This window comes from Sus scrofa, chromosome 1 (assembly GCF_000003025.6).
Source record: "Sus scrofa isolate TJ Tabasco breed Duroc chromosome 1, Sscrofa11.1, whole genome shotgun sequence".
Lineage (NCBI taxonomy): Eukaryota > Metazoa > Chordata > Mammalia > Artiodactyla > Suidae > Sus > Sus scrofa.
In genome coordinates, this window is record NC_010443.5 from 127,050,834 (window position 1) to 127,069,102 (window position 18,269).

The 18,269-nt window shown below is 36.9% G+C and overlaps 1 protein-coding gene across 5 annotated transcripts in view; it reads right to left on the reverse strand.

Moving 5' to 3' along the window:
* The window catches only part of CTDSPL2 (CTD small phosphatase like 2), a 96,303-nt gene that overhangs the window by 21,389 nt on the left and 56,645 nt on the right, over positions 1-18,269 (reverse strand). For 4 of the 5 annotated variants that reach the window (XM_021096504.1, XM_021096535.1, XM_021096494.1 and 1 more), the window contains 5 exons: positions 18,005-18,143; positions 16,057-16,206; positions 8,068-8,283; positions 3,074-3,152; positions 2,648-2,759 (listed from right to left, as the gene is read on the reverse strand). In XM_021096504.1, coding sequence (XP_020952163.1) covers positions 2,648-2,759; positions 3,074-3,152; positions 8,068-8,283; positions 16,057-16,206; positions 18,005-18,143 — 696 coding nt within the window. The remainder of the gene's footprint in view (positions 1-2,647; positions 2,760-3,073; positions 3,153-8,067; positions 8,284-16,056; positions 16,207-18,004; positions 18,144-18,269) is intronic. The other variant, XM_021096524.1, reaches the window with a different exon arrangement.

The window sequence follows — 18,269 nt, forward strand, 5'->3', positions numbered from 1 at the left end:
ATTAAAAGACATTTCAAATGGTAATTTTATATATTCATGACCACCAAAAACATTTATCAAAGCACCCATTCATATATGGAATTTTATATTTATAATACAGAACTGTGTGTGGAATAGCAATTTGGGATAGAATTTCTAAGTCACTGGTTCTCAGGTATGGCCCCTAAAAAGAGAAAAGCAGCATCAGCATCATCTGGAAACTACTTGTTAAAAATTTTAAATCTCCAGCTCCACTTCTGATAATTTATACTCAGCAAGAAGTAGAGAGAGGAGTGCAGGGAATTTGTTTTTAATAAGCCCTACAGGTGATTTGGATGTATGTGCAAGTTTGATGACCACTGTTATGAGTTCTATAGTTTCCAACTTTCTGTTAGGTAAACCACATATATATTCTTTTTTTTTTTTAAATAATTTGCCAATGCTAGTTTAGAATCTAATTAGTAAAAAAAAAAAAAAAAATGTTCTATTCATACATAGCTCCTTATCCTTAAACCTTTTATAAAGAATTTTATTTCAGAAAATGGATATTTTAGTATCTGTTGAATTTTCCAAAGATACAAACATTGTTTAACTAAATTAGCAGTCAATCAAGACTTGTCATCTTTGATTACCAAGCCCTGTTTTCTCATTACGAGTATAAGGTGAAGATCATTAAATTTAAGATATGTGCAAATATTTATATTTCTCAAATCCTGAATGATTATAAAACAAGGCTTCCATTTGTAGAAAGTGACAGTACTTAAAAAATAAAGCTGCTAACAACTACCCCCCAAATTTTTCAAAGTGTTTAAGATGAATTAAAATGAAACACAAATGTTCATACCTTGTGATTCCACATCTTATTAGCTGGAGTGTTTCTTTTAACCTAAAGTTAAACTCTGGGGAGGCAAAGAGCAAAACATACTCTAGATATGCCTCATTTTCTTTTAATAGCATATCAGACTACACAATTCAAGGTATTCTCTTAGCATCTTTAGAAAGGTATTCTCTTTTCTATAACTGAATCACAGTAATTTTACTAATTCTTCATTTACAGCCTATCTAAATTTTGATCATTCTTCTTTATCCAATTCTGTAAAATTACTTATTTATGTTCACCAATTCTTTTTATAATTTTTTTTGGGGTCGCACCCACAGCACGTGGAAGTTCCCAGGCCAGGAATCAAACCCAAGCCACAGCAGCTACCTGAACCGCCACAGTGACAATACCAGATCCTTAACCTGCTATGCCACAGCGGGAACTCCTTGTGCTCACCAATTCTTTTCTTTTTTTCTAATTATTACCTTCACATTGAATTGAAAATTACATAGCCAAACTTGCTATCATGACATCAACTGTCAATACAAAAAAATCTATCCAAATCTCCTTTCACTAATTTGTACATCAAATCTAAACTACTCATAATCAGGGAGCTCCTGTCGTAGGTCAGCGGAAACAAATCTGAGTAGTATCCACAAGGACACAGGCTTGATCCCTGACTTGCTCAGTGGGTTAAGGATCCAGCATTGCCACGAGCTGTGGCATAGGTTTCAGACATGGCTTGGATCCTGCACTGTGGTGTAGGCTGGCAGCTAGAGCTCCAAATCAACCCCTAACCTGGGAACCGCCATATGCAGTGGTGTAGCCCTAAACAAACAAACAAAAAACCCTACTCATAATCAGTTTCAAAATTTTCTCTTCTATCTATTCTCTAATGAACACCTTAAATACTAAGGACTTCCATATACTTATATCTCTTTCCCTAGGTAAAGGCTAAACTGCTGAACTCTCTGAACAGAACTGCATGTGCCAGATTTACCCAGATAATTTTTTTTAATGAAAACAAACCCACATCTCTAAAATATTACATAACAGAAACGGGTTTTGTTTTTGTTTTTTGGCTATTATCAAGAAGTTGCAAGCAGATGGTAAATAATCATGGCTATATATTAAATTTGGTTTGGAAAAGATAAGATATATAAAGTTTCTAAAGCTCTTATGGTACCCTAAAATATAAATTTTTAAATCATACCAAGAAAGCATATTAAAAGTTTTATGAGTTAGCATAGGAGGTCACACTTTGAGATTTTATTAATAAAGTTATTGGTATTAAATAATATGCAAAAAAAAAAGGAACAGGAAAAGGAGTATGGTCTTGCATAAAATTAACTCATTTTAAAAAAAAGGTGAAATACAGGCATGAAATCGAACTCACTGGGAGATTTCAAGAAAATCATTTAGAATGGATAAGCAATGAGGTCTTACTATATACAGCACAGGGAACTATATCCAATCTTTTGAGACAGACCATGATGGAAGATAATATAGAAAAGGAATGTGTGTGTGTGTATATATATATATATATATATACATATACATATATATATACACACGACTAAATTATTGTAAATCAACTATACTTTAATAAAAAAAATAAAAAATTGAAAGACATAGGAGTATGGAGGAAATAATTTAATTTAAAAAGAAAAATAAAGCCTAATTTATTTTCAAAGGGTACTGAATACCAACAAAATGAGTGGCCCTGGCATTAGATAGTGCTTAAAATAAAAATATTTCAGAACACCTAAGACATGTTTATAGTACATGTACATGTAAGGCTATTCATTCACTTCTATTCTATTCTAACTCTACAGATAATATACTTACCAAGTCTAAAACTAGGGAGAATTCTGGTGTGCTTCTTGTTTTCAATGGAAGAGCAGGTTTCCTATTTAGTTGTTCTTCTGTCAGTGGTGGAACATGTTTGATGAAATAATAGCTATAAATCAAATTTTAAGAAAATTTCAACTTTTTGCAAATATGAAACACATTATTAAATTCAGCCCATCTTTAAATATTTAATTAAATAATGCATATTTAATGCAAATATTTAATTAAATAAATTTATTAACCTAATAAACCCAGCTTATAAAACATCTAAGTAAAACACACAAATTTGGATTTCAGTAATTCAGTAAAAGTATTAATACCTATAGGCCAAATGCTCTTTGTAATAAACCATTCAGCCATCCCTCCACACAAGTACTTTCATTCAGTTCCAAGAAGGAAAGAGGAAAAACCCAAAAAACTCACGGGTCAAACACTTCCCAGTCTTCTTCATAGGTGGCCTCTGCATGGGCTGATGAGTAACCACTATCTGGAGTTACTGGTGCTATTTAATAAAGTGAGAAACAAAATGTTGCTTTTACTTAATGCTTCCATGAAGTATGCATTTTTATTGCTTTTATTAAGATCCTCCTGAAGCCCTGTGTATTTTAGGTTAAAAATAAGACTGAAATAATTTGTAAAGAGTATTTAAAAGCAAATCTATTGGAGTTTCTGGTGTGGCACAGCAGAAACAAATCCAACTACGAACCATGAGGTTGCAGGTTCGATCTCTGGCCTTGCTCAGTGGGTTAAGGATCCGGCGTTGCCCTGAGTTGTGGCATAGGCTGCAGATGTGGCTCTGATCCTGCACTGCTGTGGCTGTGGTGCAGGCTGGCAGCTAGAACTCCAATTCAACCTCTAGCCTGGGAACCTCCATATGCCACAGATATGGCCCTAAAAAAATAAATAAATAAATAAATAAAATAAAATAAAAGTATTAACACAAAGATCTAACTCTGGATCCAAAGGAAAAAAATACCATTACAGACAAAATAGCAAGCTGTAACAGTTAGCAAAATTTAAATCCCTAACAGCTAAGAGAAAATTTACTACTTATTACTAGAAAAATACACTTCACAAAAATTCCATTTCTTTCTTCTTTTTTTCTTTTGGCTTTTTAGGGCCACACTTGCAGCATATGGAGGTTCCCAGGCTAAGGGTCCAATTGAAACTACAACTGCCAGCCTATGCCAGAGCCACAGCAATGCCAGATCCTAGCCGCGTCTGCAACTTAAACCACAGCTCACGGCAATGCCAAATCCTTTAACCCACTGAGCAAGGCCAGGGATCGAACCCACAACCTCATGGTTCCTAGTCGGATTAGTTTCCACTGCACCACGATGGGAACTCCAAAAATTCCATTTCTAATTGGATGATATTTCTATGTATAACCATTAAAATTTCATTGTGCTCTTTATAGCAATAATACTTCACAAAGTGCACTGTACATACAGGCAAGTCAATATATGTATGCTGACAACAGACCCAAAGGCATTTTTTTGGGGGGTCTTTTTAGGCTGAAACTGTGGCATATGGAAGTTTGGAGCTGTAGCTGCCAGCCTACACACAGCTACAGCAACACAGGATCCAAGCCATGTCTGTGACCCACACCACAGCTCACAGCAATGCCGGATCCTTAACCCACTGAGCAAGGCCTGGGATCAAACCAACATCCTCATGGATACTAGTTGAGTTCGTTACTGCTGAACCACAACAGGAACGTCCCCAAAGGTAGTTTTTAACCTAAGATCCCTGAACAGTATTTAAGAGGTCCATGAACCTCTGATGATTGGTTAAAAATGTTTTGTACATTTTTCTAGGAACCTCAAGGTTGTCTATGATCTTAAAAGTTAAGAAATGATGCTCTATACAGAAATCATTGCTTTAAAAGACCCATTATTTTACTTCTCATTTATAAGCAACTTAAAAATAATCAAGAAGCAATTCTACATTCCACGACACATAGTTCATTCTGTGTTTGAGCTAAAATTAAATCAACTGATATAAAATTCCCAACATAATTTCTGAAGCTCTAAGACAATATTTACAACTTAAATTCAAGGAAGGGACAAAGATAACTTACAAACTAAACAGGTAATGTCTTGCAGATGAAAGTTTAAGTAGTAGATAGAGACTGAATATTTGTGTTGCCCCAAAATTCATACATTGAGTCTAATATCCAATGTGATGGTATCTGGAGATGGGAGTCTTTTGGAGATCATGAGGTCATAGGTCATAATTGGAAACCTCACAAATAAGACTAATGCCCATATAAAAAAGATCCCTAAGAGCTCACATGGCATATGAAGACACAAAGAGAAGACAGCTATCTATGAACCAGAAAGCAGGTCTTCACCAGACAGTGAATATGCTGGGACTTTGACTTTAGATTTCCTAGCCTCCTAAACTATGAGAAATAAATTTTTGTTGCTTATATGCCACATAGTCTAATGATAGTTTGTTAGAGCTTCCCAAAAGGACCAAGAGAGTAAACCTCAATAAAAACTGCTGTACTCTGTCTATGGGAATGGAATACTGGTAGATAATAGTCTTTCGAGACAAAAACTTATCCCTTTTTGTTATAATCATGTATTCATACTTTCTGAAACAGAGCCAATACAGTATTTATGTTCAATAAATGACAACAGATGTAAAGCAGAATTTTCGTTCACCTCTAACAATTTTATGCCAGTAGCAGTTCACTAGTACAAGAGAAAAAACTGAAAACATCTTCCTACCACTTTACTGTTTCAGATTCCTATTAACCTCGGAGAAAAGGAGAAAGGAAGTAATTAGTATTTTAGTAATTCTGTGCTAAACATTTTTAATACTTCATCTCATTTGATCTCTAAAATCTCTAAAAAGTTACACAGTAAGTAAATGGTAGAGCCGGCCCCCTTACTTCTTGTTCCTTTTGGCTACATTCTTAAAGTTGAGGAAAAGGAACACTTCTGTCACTAACACTCGTCTTTTTTGGGGAGTGGGGTGCCAACGCTAGAGGCAGGCAGATGGGCCTGAAGCATGTGGAGTTTTCAGCCAGGGACTGAACCTGAGCCACAGGAGTGACGACACTAAATCTTTAACCACTATGTCACCAGGAAATCCAAGAGTCATCTTTTAAGATCAGCAAAACTTTTCTTTCTTTCCTCTCATAAGCCTCCTAGAGTAACTGCAACATTTTACTCATTTATTTGTAACAGTACTCACTACACTTTACAGTAATTTTTGTGTACACTTAACTCAATTAGATCACATACTCCTCAGGATCAATGAACATATCTTATTTATCTTTATAAACAGGGTCCAACATAACAAATAAGTGATTAATTAAAATGTTAAGCAAATGAATAAGACAAATGGAATAAATCTCTTCCTCTCTAGAAACTAAAGTTACAGAAATCCCTTCTCCATCTTTACAGTTGTCAGAAAAAATAATACAAAGTGTTATCCAGAAGCACAAAAACAGGAAAAAAAAAATCAAATAAGAAGCCAAGAGCTCTGACTTCAGTCTTTATCTTACCACTCAATAGCCTGTAACACTAAACAAAGTAATCAACAGTTGGAGTTCCCGTCATGGTTCAGTGGTTAACGAATCCGACTGGGAGCCATGAGGTTGTATGTTCAATCCCTGGCCTTGCTCAGTGGGTTAAGGATCTGGCGTTGCCGTGAGCTGTGGTGTAGATCACAGACACGGCTCGGATCCCACGTTGCTGTGTCTCTGGCATGGGACGGGCAGCTACAGCTCCAATTAGACCCCTAGCCTGGGAACCTCCATATGCCTCGGGTGAGGCCCTAGAAAAGACAAAAAAACAAAAAACAAAAAAACAAAGTAATCAGCATTAAATAATATGTCAACAATAGGTTCATTTGCAAGTCTTTTCAACCCAAGAACATTATTCATGTTGATTTGCTTGTGAGATTCACTATTACTCTTAAACTATAAGATTATAATAGTTTATGGATATTTATATTTCACAAACGTAAAATTTTTTATTATGGTGCTTTTCTCTTTAAATTGGTATAGGGTGGCACTGTATGGAAGTTCCATAATTGTATGTATTTTTTCTTTACATGTTTTCTGCTGCTTCAATGATTTTTTTAAGTTTCCTCTTTATATCCGAGAGATCATCATTTTACTTCTAATGCCAAACTCTATTTATTTATTTATTTTTTTTGTCTTTTGCCTTTTCTGGGGCCACTCCCATGGCACATGGAGGTTCCCAGGCTAGGGGTCTAATCGGAGCTGTACCCACCAGCCTACACCAGAGCCACAGCAATGCGGGATCCAAGCCGCGTCTGCGACCCACACCACAGCTCACAGCAACACCGGATCCTTAACCTACTGAGCAAGGCCAAGGATCGAACCCACAACCTCATGGTTTCTAGTTGGATCTGAGCCACATCTGCAACCTACACCACAGATCACGGCAACACCAGATCCTTAACCTACTGAGCAAGGCCAGGGATTGAACCCACAACCTCATGGTTCCTAGGCGGATTCGTTTCCACTGCACCACAATGGGAACTCCTAAGATCTCCTTCTGAAAAAAGATGTCCATCTTCAGTTTTATTTCTGTTTTTAAGCATAATGGAACATACTTTCATCTTTTAGTCTTATATGTCTATCTACCATAACCCTCCGAAGTAATAAATTCTGATTTCAAATTTCTACATTTCCATGACGGCTGGCTTGGGGACCCAATGATTATGTTAGCCCTTTAAAAGGATCCAGGACTGGGTTGCAAAGTTGGGGTATAAGGACAGATCTAGGAACAAGAGTTTCTTTGGGAATGTCATCCATATATGAAACAAATCTGAAGGTATGGAACTACCTCTACACAGGGACTTTAGACCTCAAGGATCTAAGACTGATGTAATTATAATAAATATATTAATGAATATATTATTTTGTTAGCTGTGTTAAATTTCCCCTACTAGTAAGATTGGTACAAATAATTAAACTGTAAAATGACTGATATATAGTCAAAACAACCTTTAAGAAACTGAATTTCAAAATGACTGGATTTGGGGGAGAAGGATTTATTTCCAATTTTAACTTTCTTAACTTCAAGAAAGAAAAATTTATGAAATTAATCTGCCTACTTAAGAAATAGTTTTTGCAGTTCCCGTTGTGGCTCAGCGGTTAACAAACCTGACTAGCATCCATGAGGACTCTGGTTTGATCCCTGGCCTCACTCAGTGGGTTAAGGATCCGGCACTGCCATGAGCTGTGGTGCAGGCTGGCAGCTACAGCTCCAATTTGACCCCTGGCCTGGCACCTAGCCTGGGAACTTCCATATGCCACAGGTACGGCCCTAAAAAGACAAAAGACAAAAAAAAAAAAACACAAAAAAAGAAATACTGTGTTTTTGTAAACCATTTATGAAGGTATACAAGGAAAAATAAGGAATCTTTTTCACCTGTAAGGGGTGGGATATCACGATTAACTGTTTCTTCTGCTTCTTCTAAACCATTATTTATTGATGGCCTCACTTGAACTGCTTGACTTGAGTAAGCCGCTCCATTGGTTGATGTAGTAGTACTGGTAGTAATTTCATCCACCTGTTCCATATCAAGTTGTTTTACTATTTCTTCAGCTTCCACAGCCTGTCCCGGGGAATCGGATCCTGATGTTCCTGAAATCATGATTCGGTGTACATTAATCATTATTTAAGAGCTCACAGTGGGTGGGGAAAGATGGGAACAAACTTTTTGTTGTTGTTGTTTGTTTTTGGCCACATGCATGGCAAGCAGAAGATCCCCAGAATTGAACCTGCACCATAGCAGTGATCCAAGTTCTCTGCAGTGACAACGCCAGATCCTTAACCCACTGAACCACAGGAAAACTCCAAGATGGGAGGGAACAAAATTAAAACAAGTAATAAATAATCCTTAGATATCTAATGCACAGTATAGTGAATATAGACAACACTGTATTATAATCATCAAACTTGCTAATAATGAGACTAGAATTTCATTATTCCAAACACTAAAAGAGAATAATTACACAACATGAGAGAGCACATGATCATAGACCACCGAATCAACATGTTATACACTTTAAATTTACAGACTATTATATGTCAAATATATTCATAAAAATAAAAACTAAATTCAACACAAAGCTAAGAATACTTTTTTTTTTTTTTTTTTTTTTTTTGCTTTTTAGGGCAGCACCTACAGCATATGGAGGTTCCCAGTCTAGGGGTTTAATCGGAGCTACAGCTGCTGGCCTATGCCACAGCCACAACAATGCCATATCCAAGCTGCATCTGCATCTTCGACCTACACCACAGCTCACGGCAATGCCGAATCCTAAACTCACTGAGCGAGGCCAGGAATCGAACTTGCAAAGTCATGGTTCCTACTCGGATTCATTTCCGCTGTGCCATAACAGGAACTCCTAAGGACACTATTTTTTTTTTTTTTTTTTTTTGTCTTTTTGCCTTTTCTAGGGCCGCTCCTGTGGCATATGGAGGTTCCCAGGCTAGGAGTCTAGTAAGAGCTGTAGCCACCAGCCTACACAAGAGCCACAGCAACGGGGAATCCGAGCCACATCTGTGACCTACACCACAGCTCACGGCAACACCGGATCGTTAACCCACTGAGCAAGGCCAGGGATCGAACCTGCAACCTCATGGTTCCTAGTCGGATTTGTTAACCACTGCACCACAACGGGAACTCCTAACCATGGAATTTTCATTAAAGCAAATATCATTTATTAAGTGCCTACTATGTGCTGGGCAACACATATATTTTTCATTATCCCCAAATGGCTCCTGACCTTTCCAATACTAAGCATCCTAGCCATTTTGTGCAGTTCTATTTTTTAAACCGGAAATAGTTATCTAAAAATGAGCTGTTTCCCTAACCATGAGAACTTGTTAATTCAAAGACATAAGAACAATATCTCAACAATATTCCATCTCAGTAACAAAGGCAGAAGTTAGCTTCCTCATGATATTCAACCATCACCTAGATGAACCTTCTACCTAATTTTTCTTCCACTATGGACTGACACCCAACCCTCCATTTCTTTATGGAATCCTCCAAATATCATTTTCAAATTAAAATCAACCTTCAAAAACTCAATTTCTCACAGGATATTCCTTCCCCCTCATTGCTTTAGATTTAACCTCTTTCCAAAAAACATCTTTTCCAAATACCCTTCTCTCAAAGCTATTTATTCTCCCATACTCAGTGTACTCACACAATCAATTCATTTACCTCCACTGCTGTTACCAGATCACTGGTTTTCCACTAGTGTGCAAAAACATCTGCTCCTTTGAGATTGATGTCACCTGGATGTAAAACTCTTCACCTATCCCCTCTACTGTCATCTACCTTCTATTTCAGCATCCTCTCTCAATTAGAGAGGAATTTAACACCTAGCTACCAGTTTACTGCTGTATTAATGCCAGTATAGTTGTTATTACAGATGATGTCAATGACTCATCCAATAATTGACCCTCAAAGGTCTTGCCCTCTTTAGTTCCATCTACATTCATAGGGCTATTTAGTAGTTATTACATGGCCTTAACCTGGACACTACCACTGAGAAACCGTTTACCTCTGAAACCTAAAATTCAAATCATTAATCCCCTACCACAACCTCATAATCTTCTAAATATCTATCTCATATTTTTACTATGTGTGATCTTCATGTTTGATAAAAAGCCAGGCTTTTATCCAAACACACCTCTCAAGGGCTTCTTCTCCATCCTCCCCATCTAGTTAGACGTCATAGTGAATCATTTAAACCATTCTCAAACCAGCAGCCTCAGTGTTCTTGCTTCCCTGTCTTTCCACTGTTATTCATCATAGAAATACTTCTTGAATCTAACTAACAGGCTTCTTAGGCACTAGTCCCAGGCTGTTAAAGGAAATAATAAATTATAAAAATTGGCTGTACTCCAAATAAAACCCTCTAATCTTAGCTCGGCCTATAGCATGATGCTCAGTACTTCTGTGTAGTGTATGTGAGACATTCAGCTTCTTTTACTTATACCCAGTAGCAAACATTTCTAAACCTTCAACACTGTCTACAATCCCTGACACCAGAATCTTCTCAGCAAGTAATACCACGTCTTCCTTCAAAGAAAAAATTCTAATTACCAAACATCAACTACTTCTGCCCAAACATTTATTTCTGCACATACTTTCTTTCCTCCAGAATCTGAGAAAAATGTGTATTCCTCTTGATTCAATTCTAATCCTACCTATTCTCTTGATCCCATCCCTAACAGTAGATTCTACAAACTTTCATCAGTTATTCTTTTTCCTTTATTTTCAAGCTCTTCCTATTAGTCTCTTCCCTGAGGCTTAAAAACATGTTCATTTCTCACAAATACAAACCACCCCTTGAGACTTTGCGACTGCTCTAATTTTTTTCATATTCAAGTTCCATATAACAGTAATCTTTGATCCCTTTCTATTTTACTCTTTTAACCCATGGATTTTAGACTTCAAATTCCAACCACTCCTCTGAAAATCTTCTGGCAAATGAGACCAATGACCAATTAATTACCAGGTTCAGTGATGTCGTTCCAATGCTCATTTCCTTTCATTCTATCTTTCCGATTGTTTGACCCTGGGTTTTGATAGTCTCTCTTCTTTTGGCTTCCATGGCACAAGGTCTCTCCTGGTTTCCTCTATTCCCCTTTTTGCCCAGTCCTTATATGTTTTCCCCAAAGACTGTGGTCTCAGTTTGATGAACCAAATGGACAATTTACTCCACTGGTTTCAATTAATATTTATAAGCTTATAATACTATGCTCCATTGCTTAAATCCAGATTTCTAAGCTCCATACCTGAATGACAGATTATTACTAGACATTTTTATTTGGTTGTTTCATGGCATCTCAAACTTGGCATGGTCCAAATTAAATTCAATTATCTATTTGCTAGGAACTTACTTCTCTCCAAAATCTAATGTCGTGTACATCTTTGTCTCTTCTTTCACTTCCAATCTGTACCCAAAATTTGTCCATTCATTATCTCTAATCCTTTCCTTTTCTAATACCACAATTAAGGTGGTGTGAAGTCTCACATGGACTACAAATCTATTAATTGTTCTCCCTGCATCTAGCCTATTTAACACTACTGCCAAGCAGAGCTTTAGAAAACACACCTGTTCATATTATTCACAGTTTAAAACATTTCATAATCCTCCATTACTAAGTATAAAGTTCAAATACCTCACCAAGTTAGATCTATAATCTGACAACTTTATAATTCTCCTATCTTATCTCTTCCTGTGCACTCTTCAAATCCAATGCCCCACAGATCTATGACAATCTAATTTCTGTTTCTGAAATACACTATCCCTTTGTTCACACTGCTCCTGGACCTGGAATGCCCTTAATTACCATTCAGGATTTAGCTTTTCTATGAAGCCTATTGTGAGCCATCATCTAGAACACAAGACCAGTCCATTCTTTGCACTTATAAAAATATATTATACATCTCTTCATTTGGTAAAAGTAATAATCTCCTAGAGGGTAGGAAGCATGTGTTAATGACCTTTGACTCTCCAGTGACTAGCACAATGGCTGGAACATAGCAGATGCTCAATATCTTTTGAATGAACTGAAATCTTCACCCGCTTATATGTGATTATTCTCTCTCATGGATTAAAAGTTTCAAGAATTTAAAGAACTGGTCCAAGGTAAAATGATTCAAGAGTGGCAGGGCTGAAAACAAATTTAAAACAAGTTTAACTCCAAAGCCCCTTCTTTTCCCACTGCACCAACATTTCCAAAGACGTCTTTGCAGGCACTAGTTTTTAAAAACATTAATAGATGTTCCACAGAAACGAGTGCTTGGTCAAATACATCTAGGAAATACTGGCTTAAACAAAATTAAAGATAGGTAACTGTTTCACCTAAATTCACAGAGACAGAGAAAGTTAAGCAAAATGAAAAGACATAAGAACTACTTTCGACTGAAAGAGCAAAAGAAAAATCCCGAAAAAATAAGCAATTAAACTTAAAAATTTACCATGCTTTGGGATTAAGATGGCAGAGTAGAAGGACTGGAGCTCACCTTCTTTCATAAAAGCAACAAAATGACAAGCAACTGCTGAACAACCTTCAATCAAATAAAGTGCAAACTATCAAAAAAGATGCCCTACTCCAAAAGACAAAGAGGAGGCCACATCAAAAGGGCAGGAGGGATGATTATGTGATATAAGCAACCCCGTACCTGCTGCATGGGCAGCCCACAGACTGGAAAGTAACTGTATCACAGAGCCTCACCCACAGGAATGAGAGTTCTGAGCCCCATGTCAGGTTACCACACCTGGGGATCTGGCATCTGGAAGAGGAGCCCCCGGGGCATTTGGCATTGAGGCCAGTGGGGCTTGTGTGCAGGAGCTCCACAGGACTGGGGGAAACTAAGACTCAAAGGTGTACACAAGCTTTCATGTGCACTGGGTCCCAGAGCAAAGCAGAGATTCCAAAGGAATCTGGGTCAGACGTGACTGCAGTTCGTGGAGGATTTCCTGGGAAAACAGGGGGTGACTGTGGTTCGTTGTGGGGAAAGGATATTGGGAGAAAAGGTCTTGGGACTAATCATCAGCCTGTGCTCCCCAAGAGGTGGCCATTTTGAAAAAATATGACCCCACCCATCAGGGCTGAGAAGCCCCAGGCTCAACAATAATCTGAGTGGAAACACAGCCTCACCCATCAGCAAACAGGTACTGGCACCCCTGTAACACAGATATTGGTGCGTTTAACACTGTCCCAGAGTTCTTTCAGACTGTCTTCATTTCTTTTCAATCTTTTTTCTTTTCTGCGTTAGTGATTTCCACTAGTCTGTCTTCCACCTTGCTTATTTGTTCTTTTGTCCCCTGTATCCTACTGTTGGTTGCTTCTAGTGAATCTTTTATTTCAGTTATTTTTGCATCTCTGCAAAATACACAGCCACCTTTAATCTCACCCAGAGACAAAGCCCCCCCCACCAGAGGGATAAGAATCAGCTCCACCTACCAGTGGGCAGGCACCAGTCCCTCCCATCAGGAAGCCTGCAGTAAGCCCCTGTACCAATTTCAGCCACAAGCAGGGCAGATATCAGAAGCAAGAGAGGCTACAACCCTATTGTCTGCAAAAAGGAGACCACACCAAAAATCTATACAAAATGAAAAGGCAGAGAATTATGACTCAGATAAAGGAACAAGAAAAACAAAAACAAAAAACAAAAAAAAAAACCCAGAAAAGCAGCTAGGTGATCTGGAGATTACCAACCTCTGTGAAAAAGACTTTAGACTTATGGAGTTCCTGCTGTGGTGCAGCAGAAACGAATCCAATTAGGAACCATGAGGTTGAGGGTTTGCTCCCCGGCCTCGCTCAGTGAGTACAGGATTAAGCATTGCCATGATCTGTGGTGTACGTCACAGATGTGGCTCGGAACCTAAGCTGCTGTGGCTCTGGTGTAGGCTGGCAGCTGTAGCTCTGATTGGACCCCTAGCCTGAGAACCTCCATATTTTATGGGTGCGGCCCTAAAAAGCCAAAAAAAAAAAGACTTTAGACTTATAATAGTAAAGAAGATTCAAGATCTTGGAAATAAACTGGAAATATCTTCATAAATTACAAGAAACACTGAGCAAAGAAATACTGAAATAAAAAATTCACTATAAGGAACCAAAAGCAGAATACAGGTGGCAAAAAAATGAATAAGCAAGGTGGAGGACAGACTAGTGGAAATTACTGATGTGGAAGAGAAAAGATAAAAAGGTTCAAAAGAAATGAAGATGGTTTAAGAGAACTCTGGCACAATGTTAAACACACCAACATCCATATTATAGGGGTGCCAGAAAGAGAAGAAAGAAAGGGTTAGAGAAAATACTTGAGGAGATAATGGCTGAAAACTTCCCTAACATGGGAAAGGAATCACTCACTCAAATCCAGGAAACACAACGAGTACCATGTAAAATAAACCCAAGGAGGAAAACCCCGAGATACATACTAATTGGACTGATCAAAACTGAAGACAAAGAGAAAATATTGAAAGCAGCTAGGGAAAAAGCAATATAGGGAACTCAGATAAGGTTATTGGCAGATTTTTCAGCAGAAACTCTGCAGGCCAGAAGGGAGTGGCACGATATACTTAAAGTGATAAATAGGAAAAACCTCCAACCAAGATTACTCTACCCAGCAAGACTCTCATTCAGATTTGAAGGAGAAATTAAAAGCTTTACAGATGAGCAAAAGCTAAGAGAAATCAGCACCAACTAAATCAGCTTTACAAAAGGTGTTTACTAAAGGAATTTCTCTAGGTGGAAAAGATAAGACCACAACTAGAAACAAAAATCCTACAAGTGACAAGGCCCACTGATAAAGGCATACATATAGTTAAGGAAGGAAATCATCCACATGCAAATATCTACCGAAACTAGAAATCCTGAGAAGAGGAGGGTACAAATGCAGGACACAGGAAATGCACTTGCAATTAAGAGACCAACAAACTAAACAATCTTGTGTATATCCATCTTGTATGTATGAAATCAGATATTAATTATTAGAAAAGGTAGGACACCAGCTATTTTTTTAAAAAATATGTTGAGCAGTTCCCATTGTGGCTCAGCAGAAAGGAATCTGACTAGTATCCATGAGGATGCAGGTATGATCCCTGGCTTTGCTCAGTGGGTTAAGGATCTGGCATTGCTGTGAGCTGTGGTATATATAAATCACAGACGCAGCTTGGATTTGTCATTGCTGTGATTGTGGTGTAGGCTGGTAGTTACGGCTCTGATTCGACCCCTAGCCTGGGGACCTCCATATGCCATGGGTCCGGCCCTAAAAAAATAAAATAAAACAATAAAAAATATGTTGAGAAATAGGCCATTTAAAAATTTTTTTTGCAAAGGCATTATACAGTGGAAACCTTCAATTCACATAAATTAGGATACATTCAATATTTGTTTAAATTTAAGATCCTTGGGTGGGGAAGGGACTAGCAAATGATAATAAAAATAAATTGTTTTATAAAAAATAACCTAGTGTCAGCTCACTTAAAATATTCAACAAATTATACTTTACTGATCCAGAACATTAAAAATGCTTCTCAATTCTCTGTACATACTCTAAAGATACACAAGCCATCCCAACACAGAAAAAATAATACTTTCCCTGCAGCCCAAAGTTTACCATCTAGCTTTTCAGACAGTTAAAAGCAGAGTTGATTTACTTCAATAGATCTGAACATAACCTACAATTATTTCAAGTGACTTAAAAAAAAAAAAAAAAAAAAAAAAAGACCTTTTTAGAAGCTGTGTGTTTTTAATGGGACTGAAAACAAACATAAGATGCTAACAAAAACATGGCAATAAAATCAAATAGATTTTTAAAAGAAACCAAACAGGAAAATTATTAATTTTTAAAATACAGTTTATGGTTAGTGACATATTTACCATTTTTATTTGCTGGTGAAAAAAAGTTGAAGACAGGAGAAAATATGGTCCCCAACAGCGTAGTCCTTGGAGGACTGCCAGAGGAAGGATTATCTTCTAATTTTCCATTTTGTTTTACATGTTGATTTGTCATTTCATAACTACCAGCTTCTAAGAAAGAAACAAAAGAAAAAAGTTGCAATCTGGAAAACATACTTTTCTAAATGTGTTCCAAAACATTCATTACAAAGATAACTTTTTTCCTTCAAAATACGTAATAAAAACTGATTAACATTAATGTTAAAAGGAGTTTCCGTTGTGGCTCAGCGGTTAAGGAACCCAACTAGCATCCATGAGGACGCAGGTTTGATCCCTGGCTTTGTTCAGTGGGTTAAGAATTTGGCGTTGTAATGAGAATTTGGTGTAGGTAGCAGACATGGCTCGGATCTAGCATTGCTGTGGCTCTGGTGTAGGCCAGCGGCTACAGCACTGATTGGACCCCTAGCCTGGGAACCTCTATACACCACAAGTATGGACCTAAAAAGATAAAAAAACAAATAAACATTAATGTTAAAAAAGCTTATCATTTAAATAAATCTTGAGGTAAGTCACAAATAAACCAATCTTTATAACAACTTTATTTTATATTTGGATTTATAAAAATAAATTTTGCAATTACATAGACTGAAAGGCTTCAAAATCAACACAATGTAACATAAAATGAAATAAATTCTCTGTAAATAAAGCAAAATACAATATGAAAAACAGATGCAAGATTTTGCCTTTGTTTATTGACATTCTGCGATGCTGCCACTTCACAAAACTTGCCCTCCTATCTATTTCTAATGAATAATAGCTAATTAAATAGAGGCAACTAACTCTACCAAAACAGAAGACCATGTATAGAGCAGTGTCAAAAATTACTTATGGATATTGAGGCACCATTTTAGAGTAGTTAGGAAGAATAATCATATTTCTTTTTAAAGTTTCTTATAAATAAAACGATTTAATGGGTTTTTAAAAAATATAAAATAAAAATTAGTTCAAAAAAATGTCTGGGTAAGTCATCCTTGACTGTCCACAACTTTACCACATCTCTTTTCTTCTTCACTAGAGCTCTTTTAACTAGTTTATCCCTTTTCTCTCTGATGGTCAATTCTAACAATAGAGATATATCACTGCATTAAGAGGAAAAGAAGTAAGGAATTATTATCATTGTTGTATTCAAAATAGCACTGGTTAAAAGGGAGAAGTCCATGCTCTAAAGTGCTATTTTTTATAGCTTTCTTTGCTTGTCCATCTTATTTTTCTCCTTTTTGACTTTGAGGAGCTGGTCAGCAACACAATAAGGTGCTGAAATAGATCAGGGTTTATAAACAGCAGCACTAGCAGCTTTGGGGCTGTATAATTCTTTGCTATGGGAGAAATGTTCTGTGCATTGTAGGATATTTAGCAGTATTCCTGACCTCCGACCGCTAGATGTCAATTTCTGTGGAGGAATTGCTACTTGACATCTCCATACATTGTGGTAAACCAAAAAGGTCTCCATACATTGAAAAGAGGGAAAGAAACACTCCTGGTTGAGAACAACTGACCCGAGAGCTCCAAATCCCCTCTTGGCTCTGAAATTCCATGACTCAGAAATAGATTCTTTATACATATTTTAAATAAATTAAGTGATATTTATTACCGTTTTAAGAAATGAAAACTTGTTGCTTCACATACCTTTTCAAGCTAAATAGTATAAAGTTAGTTGCTTTGCCTTTACCTGTCACTTTAACTCATCAAAGTAGATTTATATTAGGAAGGTAAATATTTTTATTTACCTTATACTACTAATATTTAATCCAAATGAAATTACAAAAATAAGGCAGAAACTACTCAAAGTAGATTTTTAAAAACAGAAAACAAAGTGTCAAGTGAGATCTCTGCTTATACCTAATAAGGCAATATCTAAACATTAACAAACCTCCATTTACTTGACTTTTCCGTCTTACTCGAGATATCTGTTTGTTAGGCTTTTCTCCTGCTCTTGGTGTTGATGTGATCAAATTATTATCTATATCACGTTCAATTTTACTCCGTTTCGAGGGATTTTCTCTCTCTTCCTTAAGATATAAGAGGAAAAAACATCCATTGAATAGTCATTCTGCTTTATAGGTTACAGTTTAAAATAATAGAGTGATATGCACCCCCATGTTCACTGTACTACTTAGAATAGCCAAGATGGAAAC